The 12,863-nt window shown below is 35.8% G+C and overlaps 1 protein-coding gene across 1 annotated transcript; it reads right to left on the reverse strand.

The window, feature by feature from the left end:
- Positions 1 to 2,129: 2,129 nt before the first annotated feature.
- LOC105043324 (uncharacterized) lies at positions 2,130 to 4,368 on the reverse strand. The gene is made up of 2 exons (XM_010920831.4): positions 3,768 to 4,368; positions 2,130 to 2,533 (listed from the first exon to the last, which is right to left on the reverse strand). Exons 1-2 carry the CDS (start codon positions 4,208 to 4,210, stop codon positions 2,440 to 2,442), a joined length of 537 nt encoding a protein of 178 aa, XP_010919133.2. The 5' UTR covers positions 4,211 to 4,368; the 3' UTR covers positions 2,130 to 2,439.
- Positions 4,369 to 12,863: the final 8,495 nt, after the last annotated feature.

Consider the following 12,863-nt stretch of genomic DNA (forward strand, 5'->3'; position numbering starts at 1 on the left):
ACTTTTTATTGCTGCCCTGGTTATTATGAAACCCCTTCTCTCGGTAAGCACTATTCTCTTGGAAAACTTTCTAGAGAACCCGAATTTGAAAAGGTCTGGTTGATGGAAAAAAACTTAAATCAGAGGTTCCCCTTGATGGCTTTAATAATATAATGGCAATAAATCTCTGATTTTATTTATTTTATTTATTTTCTTATAGAAAGAAAATAAATACTAGCAAAAGAGTACTAGTGAATTAATTTCTAGCTACTTATTCAATCAATCTCATCTGGAGAACCAATCAAAATGGGAGTTACTTCGATGCTCTTTTAATATTTTTTATTAGACAAGGGTAATTAAGTAACTTTGTCCCACTTTCTCCCCCGTCGGCTCCTTAACGTCGCCGCCCCTCCTCCCTCTCCTCGTGCAGCACTGCCCCCCTGCCATCTCTCCCCTGACCGCTCTTAGCCTCACGTCGGCCGCCTCCCACGCCGACCCCTTCCCCTTGCCGCCATTCCTTTTTCTCCCTCTCTTTACGTCATCTCCTCGCCACCTCTCTACCGCATCGACCGCCTCGGCTTCCTCTCCGCCGTGACGATCGCCTCCCGTGCCGTCTCCCTCTCCCTTACCGCCCCACCTCCTCCTCCCTCTCCTTGCCCTGTCCCCTCGCCGCCTCTCATCGTGTCCGCCGTCTCCTGCGTCGGTGCTCTCCCCTCACTGCGTCTCCTCATGCTGTCCTTCTCCTCCTCAAGAGGCGATCTCCCACGATCCTCTACCTCCTCCTCCTCCCTCTCATGCGAGAATCTCTCAGGATCTCTGAGAAGTGGTGGCCCCATGATCTTCAAACGACTTTCCTCCTCCTCCTCCCTCTCTCATCCCCGTTGATGGCAGTAGGACATGGATCAGGCCGTCGTGGACCAGACCACCAGGACCCTGCTCCTCCTTTTGACCCCCAACTCTCAACCTGATTGTCTGGATCGCAGGCCCCACCCCCATCGTTCCTCGCCGGTCATGATCCTTGTCCCCTACACCGCCACCCCCAGCAACAACCTCGGCGACCTGGGGGGTCCGTTAGGAAGGAGGTGCGGGTCGGCGACGATGATGGATGTGCGCGTGGGAGCACAACGGCGTCCGGGATGGATGCTGGACACAACGAGATGGTGGGGATTAGCCATTTATTTTGGTACTATTTACCGCACCAGCCACGTATAAATCAAATTAAAATTAATTATCTATAAATAAATCAGCGCCATTCACCTTCAATTAAATAATCAAAAGATGGCTAATGACAAAAAGATCAAATTAGATTTTGAAGTACCATAACAAAATTTAATCAAAATATATTTAAAATTAATATACATAATTTTTAAATCTTAAAATTTGACATAAAAATTTAAATGACTAGATGGATATGCTCGTAAGTATATATTATATAAGTACTATAAAAATTTTTATTCTATGCTATATGAGACAATTCTTTAATATTTTTATCATTATTTTTATTTCTCACATTTGTATCATTTGCGGTAATGATTCTTCCGGTACTTATAATTTCTACATCAGTAATTTTATTCCTTAAGAAAGAAGTATTGTAAGGCTCGTAGATTCCACAATGATTTCTTTATAAGATTTTTTTCAAATGGGCAGTTGGCACAGTCTTGAGGTGGCTTCCATGTGCGATCATTATCCAATGCTGTTAAAGGATATTTTAGTAAAAAAGATTTCTAACTTAAATGCGTCTCTGTCATTTTCAGCTTTTTCATGCTCTCCTTCAATAAAAACACAAGAAGAGTGTCTGAGCGTGACAACTAAACTAGCATTTATCAATAAAATAAAAGTAAAAATATCTTGAATTAAAATGTTTTTTTCTTTTTGATGTAATCTTGAATTAAAATGCGAACAGGGGCGTTCACATCCTCCCACTCTCATGCATCATATGTGCCACTTTCGTCCAACTTGCCACTGTTATGAATACTCTCGCCCGCCAGGAAAGACAAACAAGAGGCTTATCACTCCACAGGGAAAGTAGTGGAACTTGTGACCAGAGATCTTGTCACATGATGCATAAGGTTGCAAGTTTTTTTTTTTTTTTTTTAAAAAAAACATGATTTTATGGGCTAGAGAGAGAAAGCTCAAACAGAAATAGGAGGTTTCTTATCAAGTCAAATAAATAATAAAAAATTTGATCAGATAGAAAATCACAGCCATCCATGATTACTCCTGTGTGCATCTCGGGTGCTCGACATTAGCGTAAAAAAAAATATATAACCAAGCTGACGAAGTTCTCGGCCAGTCCATCCTAATTGAGCTAGAAATCATAATTTACATCGCAAGGACAGAGGAAGTCATGAAAGGTCAAGCCATAGCAAGGTTAATTGCCAACCCCAACCAAAGGCCCCATGGGATCAACACAAGAAGCCCAGACAGCAATCAAGAGTTCCAGAGGGAAGGGATCTCGTCTCATCTCGTTCTTTCCAACACCTGTCTCCTGGACTTGCCTCGCCGTCTCTCCCAGAGAGCCGACCAACATCCGAACGTGGTGGGTTCCCTGTCCCTGAAAGAGCCAACCAACATAGCTTCATCTAGTTATTCGCATGATGATTTAGTAGTAACGAGGCAATCGTATTGATCACAAAATAGCACAAGAAGCTGATATGTTGTACCAACTGTCACAATTTTCAAGTAGTTATCAGATTTTGGTCACGGGTTAGTGCTACACATATATCACAAGACTTAACATAGTTCCAACAATGCCTGTATGGATAGATGCTGCATTAACAGGCAAATGCATGTTCTGATATGTATAGAAGAGCATTGAAATTGTTGTTGTATTGGTTAAAGAAAGATATGGCAAAAAGAAGAGGTCATTGAAAATTATAGCCCTTGACACAAACTTAGCACCTTACATTTCAAAAAGACAATAACTTAGCACCTTGTCAAAGGCATGGGTAGACTTTTTTTCAAGCTAATAGCTCAGTGGTGGCGTCGTGACATCACTGGGAGAAGGTTTCATGGTGAATGCTTTCCTCCATTATTTGACATGGATGTTCTTCAATTATTTCGACGAAATGATTGGTGGATGTATCAACAGCTTTAAGGTCAGTTGGTTGGCAGCTAACTTTCACAGGAGAGGTTTTTATTCCAAACTTGAGAGTGGTATCTCTGGAAAAGAAAATGGTGGATGGATCGTCTGATATATATATAATATTATTTCAAAAAAAAAAATCATAATTTATATGGTAAACAATCTCTTCTATTTCTCCATCACACTTCTATATACAATTTTATTAGTAAGTGGTCTGGTGCCGAGTTTGCTACCTGTTAAGCCTGATATACATTATTAATCCTTTATCTGCAAACTTTAGGTTTCGGATTCAATTGGATACTCAATATTACCTCCCAGTTTTCAAGATGGCGGAATTTTACAATCTTTAGATGCAGCTACGCAAGCAAGTCAAGGAGAACCATGCACATTTCCACCCACTCAATCTATGGTTGCAGATCTGATGCTCCAAAACGCTATTAATCCTAACAATTAGACACGATTTATGAAACAAATTATCATACCCCGCGGGCCATGAATCTCCCCCAACTGATGCAGAACACATAAAATTAATTTAGATTATCAATAGAAGAACGAAATTTTTTTTTTTTTTTTAATTTGCTTGGTCCATGCCTAAGTATCAACAAGTAAAACTAAATAATCCCATCCAAACAATCCAAAGTTCACCGCTTGCATGAGCATCAAAAATTAAGAAAGGCAGCGAACAAGTATTATTGAACGTTACCTCTTGTTGCAGTCTGTCATGTCCCCACGACCATGAGCCACCACTCGGCTTGATCTTGGTGCGGTGAGGCTCCGGGTCAAGGAAGCCGGCACATAGAAATTCAGAAGCACTCCATCACTGCTGCTGCCACAACTGCCCCTGCTATTCCTTCTCTTCTTCCTCTCCTTAGCAGATGATGCTCGGTTGCATTCTCCTTCCAGCGAATTCTTAGCTTTCGCAGCTGAATTATTAGCAACCGATCCTTTCTCCACGAGGTCGGTGAGCGAGAGCTCGTACTCCGACTCCGGGAGGTCTCGCAAGAGACCGAGGAGCTCTTCTCGGCTCCTGGCTATCTCTCGCGCTCTCGCCGATGGAGGAGCCACTTCAAAGCCTTCCATTTTCATCCCCGGGAGCCAGAGAGCCCCTGGGCTTGAAATTCTGTTCTCTGAGTTGCCCTTAAGCATGTCTTAGAAGAGAGGTAAAAGGTTAGCAGAACAAGGTGAGGGGAGTCTGCTAGTTCTCTCTTAGGGCTATGTAGGCTTCCTTTCTTTCTTATATAACTGAAGCCAATAGCCATGGTTGAACGTTGAGAGGCTTTTGGTGTGGATCACCATAGGATAGAAAGTTGTGTGATGGCCATCTTGGTGGAGGACAATTGATGGCTTACGCACAAAACACGGCTAGAGGGGAATTGACTAGTTCTGAATGGGACCTGATCCAAAAGCTCGATTTTTTTCGAGTGCGTTCCTTTCCTTGGCAAAGATATATTGGAGCATCATTAGAAAGAATGACGACTAATTAACACCGTATTGTATTGCAAGAAACTATTTAAGGCTAAACAGGGGATCCACCACCACTGGTAATGAGGTGGTTGATGGAATTCAGCGCTCTGATGTTGACTCACCGGTTTCATGGTCCAAAATCACTGCATTCAGCCCGTCCTGCCGTCTTCTTTCGGTTTGATTTGACCGGTTTGAAATGCTTCAAGCTATTACTACTTGTTCTCTAAACAAAGAACTAGTATATACACCAAACATTGTTCAAAATTTTATTAGTGATACTTAATAATGCATCGTATAAGCAGAAGACCTACATCTTTAGATTACGGTCCACGAAGAAAAGAAAATTAAAGTTATGAAAAATTCTCTCTCAATATGTACCAACGAGAAAGTCTATATATCTTTTTATAGTGCTTCTGCGTGCAATAACAATAAATATAATGATGAAAATATACAATAATAAATCTCAAAAATATATTTTGGAGATTCTATGACCTTAAAAATTTTATGAATATCCTCAAAATATACTGCAGTAGTCCCTTAATATATACAAACATAAATTCTAAAAATATGCTTTGATAATTCCTAAATATTTTTAAATAATCTTTTGAATATTACACTGCATGAATATGATCTTGAAGATTTCTTAAAACTTTATTAGGTTAACAACTAGACTAATATCCCATTCAAACAAATGGGGCACATACATGCACGTTGAATTGAAGATTGATCATTAATAATTTTTTTTAAAGAAAAAAAGTTATATGATTGCTGCATGATAAAACATGTCAGTTTACTAGTGACAGCCAACAGGCACATGTATGTAGGTTGGATTTTTCAAGATTTTTATATTTACGCATCTAGTAGGATTCTTTATTTCGTTAGGATCAAATTAGGACTCATGCTTTCTAAGTGTAAATTTCCTTCTTTATTTGAGAACAATCAAAATACTATCTAATGGTGCTATTTAATAGGTCTCATGCATCTGTTCCCATGTACATGCTTTTATTATTCCCTTTTTCTAGAAAGGCCTAGGAGTCTTTCTTTGGTGAGTATGCCTAGAAACCATAAGACTTATTTTCTATTTTATATTTTCTATTTCTTCTGAAAATATTCCATGCCTCGGACCGTCTGTTCAAGCAACCATTTGGTGAAAGAGGCAGGAACTTCTAAAGATTGATGTTATTAAATATATATCATCATCCCCTTTGTCAACTATCTTTTTCCGTTTTTGCTTAAAAAATTATCATTGGCGGGGACCCAGCACGCTCATCGTAGCAAACCATCTTATCATTCCATCAAAACCTATTTATTTTTGTATCTGCCGCGTGCACCAGTCAACTACGTACAAAATATATGTATAGATATACTAAATCAGTCCTGAGATATATGACATCATCATATGAGATAAAAAAGATATCAATTTCAAAGCATCAAATTTTAATAAATTAATTTATCAATAAACATATTCAGATCGATACTTTACTGATTTGAATAAAAAAATTTTGATATTTTATGTTTGGAATGACAAGACTCAGCTGACAAAAGAACATTCATCTTTGGTATTTACCGACCTAAATTGTGATGCCTTTTATATCCGAGATGACTATTATGGCTAGTCTCTCTTTCACCCCGATCATCTACTAAAGTGAACTATTATATTAACGAACTTAATCACTCCACGAACGTCCGCGATGGTTTCTGCTACTAAGTCACAACTGACCACGATCTCATATACAGCTCACAGGTACAGTCAGGTATGATCTCATGTCCAGCTCATATGCACAACTGTATGCCAACTCACTTATAGATGGCTCTCTAATCACCTAACAAACTCCTCTAACAGCCTAACAAATTTTGAAACGACTTCCTCAATCTCTCTATAAATAAAGGGTTAAGAATCCTCCATCAATAAGTTCTGCTCTTTGAAACTAAGGGAGACTCTGTCGGTAGGAAATTAAGTCAGAATCTTGGCACTTACCCAGTCCTCCTCCAGTTCCATTCGATCACTCTTGCTTTCTCACTATTTTTCATCCCTGTTCTCAGGACTCGAACTGACTTAAGCATCCGAGTGTCTAGAACCGAAGGATCCTCATCCGATTTCTTGATTGATTTTGCAAATTGAAGAAATTTTCACCGGATCGCACGGATCGCTCCAGCCCAGTCTCATTTGATTCGATCCGCCTATTCTAAATTTTAAGCCTTGCAGCTACAGATTGGCGTAGAAGGAAGGCATCATCCTCAATAGACTGTAGGACTCTTTTCACCTAAACACTACTCTATGGGAGTACACAAACACGATCTATGGAGTACATAGATTTTTTTTGACGGGCGATTATATTGTGGTGTAAAGAAAGGACATCATTAGTCCCACATTGGTTTGAGTCAAGAGAGACTCTGGCTTATATAGGAAGGGACCATCTTTTTCACATGAGGCATCTTTTAAGAGACAATCGTGAGGTTCTAAATCACTAAGGCCCACTGAAGTCTAAAGATGGTCATGAATCAAAGCAGACAATATCTCACGTGCTGAGCCATTAGCTCTTGACTGCAACAACATGATTTTTGGTTTGTAGGCATTATTAGAGATATATATCATAATTAGCAATATAAATTTAAAACTTAAACGATCTAATATTTTTGATTTTAAAATATTAAATATTTAGTATATAATCCAATCAAACTTCTTGCAACATACGAATAGAACTTCTTAAGTAGATGTACCTTGGTAACTTCTTCAAGAATTTAATATTTATTTAGAATATTCATGTGTTATATTCTTAGAATCATAATGCTATTTAGCATAGAAATGAAATAATTTGAAGTCTTCATTTTTCAAATTTGTTCCACCATAATGGCACATAATAATTTGTAACCACAAACAATCTATTGGACCTTGAGCAATACTTCTCTAAAATAAACAAATAAATAAGTGGATTAATTTTACAATACTAATTTGATGAAAACTACATATAATAAGAGGTGTTATTTAGTATGCATTTACTCTCTTGCAGGACATTCTACGCCAATTGCCATTCATGTCAAAACTGGTCATGTAAAACTGACATAGGCATTGAACATTTACCATGCTTCAAGGAAAAAACAGTTGCAGTATACGATGCATGAACATGTAGCAATAGGATTCACCACTCCACTGAGTCAGTTGGCGGTCCACTCCGTGATATACACACACACACATCTCAAATTCAGAACCTCTCCTAAAAATAAAGAAGCTTATGATTCATGTTACCTTACGATTTCTTTCTTTGACTTTGAATTTTGTTTTATTCATCCAAGCATTAAGCATGACGACAAATGCGAGCGGATCGTATGATGCTTGTCCAGCCAGATGTTTAAACAGTCGAGTCAGCTTAACTTGGTAAGCCTTTTTTTAAGGCTTGGGCTGTCCCACCACCTCCGTGGTGACCAAGAAAGAACCAAAAGCAGGGAACATCATTCATTTCAGCATATCTTCTTCCCTTTAATTCTAATACTAGTAATCTTCTAGCAGTAGGAGCCATTGTTCCAGCATCCAGCCTTTAAGAAATATATGTTCGCTGCGTTAGAAAACTACCTCCCATCCGGACTTCCGTGTCCGTTGCCCTTCAGACCCCCCAGGCCCCAGTCGCCGCCCTTTCCGTCATTTGTCCTTCGCGGGAGAGCCGAGTCCTTTTTTTTAGATTTTAATTTGATCGAATACTTCTACATGTGCCACTCCCTTGTTAAATTACTATTGTTTTATTACGCGTGGGAGGAGAGAGAGAGGGAGCTGCCGGCGGGCCCGCGTTGGCTTCGGGAAGGGTGGACCCGAGCGCGTCCCACCCTCATTAAAGCTTGTGGTGCCGTACATATGGCTCGGCCTCTAAAATCTAATCTTGCAGAATTATAGAGACGTGCTTGGTACGCGACGCCTCCCGTTGAAAACTTGGTGGCCAAGGAAAAATGGAAAAGTTTCCAGCGTGAGACACAAGTAGGAAACCTAATGGATTAAAAAGAAAAACGAATTTGACCTACGTATTAAATATATAAAACAATCAAAAGATTATAAAACTTGATATGGGTAATTTATTTAAGAAAATAAATCAGGTTAGATTGAACTTGCCATGACTTGTTAACTAGATTTGATAGAGACAAATGAGTCGTAAATAAATTATGAGCATAAAATAGATCAATATGATTTAACCCAGTTATTAACGGGTCAGAATTTCTAATCTAAACCCTTCAAAATCCAAACTGGCTTAGTGCGGATTGCGTTCATGTTGGATTGGCACGGGGTTATGGATTGCACCTCTATGGATGCTATGTATATTTCTTAAATGTCTTACATGAATCCGGTCCGAGCATAAGCTTTAGTGCGATCTGTATTCTCGGACAAATCACAACCACCAATACTTTATCTCATTATCACATGTGTTAGGGATGATATAATAGTTGAGTCAGGATGGATGGCATAGTCATGGGTGCAAGGTAGTTACTGCTGGCGATTCAAATTTCAAACACATTTGATACAAAGCCTTCCTATCCAAAATAAATTCCATTATTGCAATTAAAAAGGTCTTCTAATGACTAACATTTTTAATTTGCATAAAAGATTTGTCACTGTACTAGAGTAAATATTTGTTGCAATAATGATATTCCATCAAATTTATAATAAATTAATTAAAAATTAAAAATCGATGAAGTAGTATAAGATATCATCGTAGAAAATGATAAAATATATGATAATTGATAAAATATAAATATTTTTATGAAATTATAATAAATTTGATGTGATATTACCATTGCAAAGAATATAGTTCCTATTACACAAAGGTACTATAAGAAATATTAAGATTTTAAAACACATACGGCACAATTGAAACTGTACAAAGGGTTCTACAAGAGATATTAAGCTTTTAAAATATATATGTCACCATCGAGTTGGAACGGGCCATTAACACCAGGCCATTTTGGTAAAAATGGGTCACCGCCCTTCTGTCGATGGCCGTCCCCATGTTGGCTGCGCCGTCGGTCGGTCAGCCAACGAAGAAATTTGAGATCTCCTGTTTTGCCCAAAAGAAGCTACGGGAAGAAAAAGAAAAGAAAAAATAATAATAATAAAAAAATAATAAATAGACTCTCTTTTTCTCTTTTTTCTCTCTCTAATCTCTCTCTAGTCTCTCTCCACTTTCTTTCTCTAAAATTCTCTCTCTAAATTATTTCTCTCTTAAAATTTTTAAAATTTTGAGAAGAATGATGATGAATTGAAATTGATCCTAATAATGAATTTTGATCTGTGATCGTCAGACGGTATACCGACATCCACCTCGATCAGACATAATATTTTTTAAGATTCTATTTTTCATGATTTTATTGAATTATCCACATGATAATTTCAGCATGATTTGATCTGATCGATCAGATTTGTTGAATCATATTGTCTGAAGAGTCCAAGATGAATTTTCTCTCTCTAAAATTATTTTTCTCTCTTTTGATTGATTTCTCTCTCTAAAAAGATTAGTTAATGAAAAAAAATTTTTTAATATTTCTGAACTGATTCTAATGAAGAATCTTAATCCATGATTGTCGGACAGTGTGCTGGTACTCGTCTTGATCAGATCGGATATTTCTCAATTTGATCATCTATGATTTCGATTTAACCATGACTTGATTATATTATTTTGATCACATCAATCGAGATGTTGGACTGTGGCACCTGATTAATTTGGATTGTATCTCATGAATTCTTTCTCCTGTAATTTTTTCTCTCTACTTGATTCATGAACCAATGAAGAAACCTCGGTCCTATCACTTCAAATCTGATTTGATATATAGTCAAATTTTGGATCGTTTATATCCTAATTAAATTTTGATTAGATAAAATTAGATGATCGGACCCTATCTAAACCATTAAAATATGGTATTCATATTCTTTCTGATTATTGAATTTGATCTCGTATAGGTATCGTTGACACCTAATAATCGGATATTGTGATATGATTTATGAACTAAAAAATTTTATAAAAAAATTTATAGAATTATATGAATTTATTGGAATGCGTTCGAAGTAAGTAATATTTTATTTTTTTTAGATTTATTAAAAAATTATAATATATTTTTTTGACATAATTTGTGAAACAATGAATGAATCGGATGAATGATATTTTGTTATGAAAATATCTTGTTTGAAATGTTATGATGAAGCATGATTGAACATATTGATTTTATGATGCATTATATTGATTGGTTTCGATACTACATGATTATATGTCTTCTTATCGAAATTAAAATATGAAACATGATTTATGAAGAATTCTGATATAAGAATAATATAAATTGACAAAGGACCCCATCAATTGGGACATATACATTGGCAATTGATTTGTCCTGAGGGTTTATGTCGTCAGAGAGACCAGCGACATATCGTCAGAGAGACCAGCGACAAACTGTCAGAGAGACCAGCGGTTCCGAAGGACTTTGCTACCAGATGATTCGCAGCTCACCGTAAGAAGATACGCGGTGTTATAATCCTACCACAAGAAAAATGTGGTCATAGTTCATGATTGATGAAAATAACTTAAGAATGAAAGAAATTGAAATTTTGAAAGAAACTCAAATTTTTGAAAAAAAATAAATTTGGCATGAACTATGTTGCATAATCGAAATTGATTTTGAATTGATGAACTATATACTTATTTTCTATAAATAATTATTTACTTAAATACCTGATAAAATCTGTTGAAAATAATCATTGCTTACTGGGTTGTCTAGCTCATTACCTCCTATTTTACTATTTTTATAGATGTTGAGAAATTAAAATGATACAAGATATTAATGGAAGAGTGATTAGAAGCAGAATCTCCATACTTTTATTTTAGGTTGAAAGTTTTATTGAATTTGATGTAAGGCTTATGGAACTTTTTTGATTTTATTGAGATATTAAAGTTGAAATTTGGATTGTTATATTTTTTATTTAAATTATTGACTAATTATTTCGTTGTGAAGCATTGATATCATGATAAGATGCATTGCATGCTTATGAAAAGAATTTTCTATGAGTATGCGGTAGTTGTCATGACCTTCAACTCATAATTTTGGATCAGAGGTGTGATAATTAATATGGTATAGCTGTCTCCGACCTCTAACCCTCTTGCTTGAGTGTGAGGTTCAAATTAAAAAGCCATCAGTAGCAGCAACATTTGGAAAACTTTGCGACTCCAGACTCATGTCCTGCAACGGCAGTCCATAATTTGGGGTTCCAAATAGAGAGTTTCTGTAACCAAAAAAAAATAGAGACAATTTCACTTCGCTGAGTTAGGCCATATTAAACCTGTTTCGGACCACTTTCTCAATACTGAATTAGTTTGGATAGGATTCAGGAACAAGGTCTGAATTAATCAAAATTAAAGTGCACAGCAAAATTCTTGAAAATCATAACTTTCATATATGATATCTAATTGAGATGCTCAATTGTTTTCTAAAATTAAGTAACCTTTCAAGATCCCTGAGAATACAGACACTTCTAAGAGATTCATTAGAAATTGTTGATTTTCAATAATGTTTGGGCCTTGAATAGAGCAATTAAAAAAATAAATTCCTTTTTGAGTAAGATTTTAACTAGACCGAGTGGAATTAGACAAGCTTTAAAAAAAATTAACTTCCATAAATATTTCTATTGTCACTTGCTCTTTACAAAAAACAATAATTTCTTTTAATTAGAAGAGGAATTCATCCTGATTTTAAAGAAGTGGATCTTATACAAATAAAGAACCTATGTAAGTAAAAGCCTCAAAATCCTGCTTTCAAAAATTATTAATATTTTCTATTATTTTTTCTAAAATATTTGAGCTTAGTGAGTTATAAAAAAAAAAAATTCTCTTCAACTAAATCAGATGTATATTAATTCTATGTTTGATTGGGGTCATGAGAGAGTAGATGGATGAGATCGGAAGAATGGATAACCTACATCCATCATTTAATTCAAAAAATTAATAGAATAATAGATAAAAAAAGAAAGAATTGTCCATTCATCTTGACCCATGAATTTGCATCCTTTCGTAAGCGGATAAAGAAAGAATGAATTTTTGCATTAACAAAATTATCCCTCATTATTTTTTTAATAAAATTATAATAATTCTTCATTTTTTCATTAATATTATTTATATGTATTTTTATATGTACCATTAATCATGTACTATTAAATTTTGTTGGTCATTATTTTAATTTTAGTATATAATTTTTATAATTACTATTAAATAATTAAAATTATCTTTTATTTCTTTATTTATATTTACTATTTTTTAATTAACTATTTTTATAATTAATTATTTTTAAAATATTAATTAAATATTTAAATTAA

The sequence above is a fragment of the Elaeis guineensis genome, chromosome 4 (assembly GCF_000442705.2).
Source record: "Elaeis guineensis isolate ETL-2024a chromosome 4, EG11, whole genome shotgun sequence".
In the NCBI taxonomy this organism is placed as follows: Eukaryota; Viridiplantae; Streptophyta; class Magnoliopsida; order Arecales; family Arecaceae; genus Elaeis; species Elaeis guineensis.

Coding starts and splice junctions, on each gene's coding strand:
- LOC105043324 (XM_010920831.4), bottom strand. CDS start 4,210: ATGCTTAAGGGCAACTCAGAGAACAGAATTTCAAGCCCAGGGGCTCTC. Junction 2,534..3,767: donor ATGACAGACTGCAACAAGAG/GTAACGTTCAAT, acceptor TGGCTCTTTCAG/GGACAGGGAACCCACCACGT.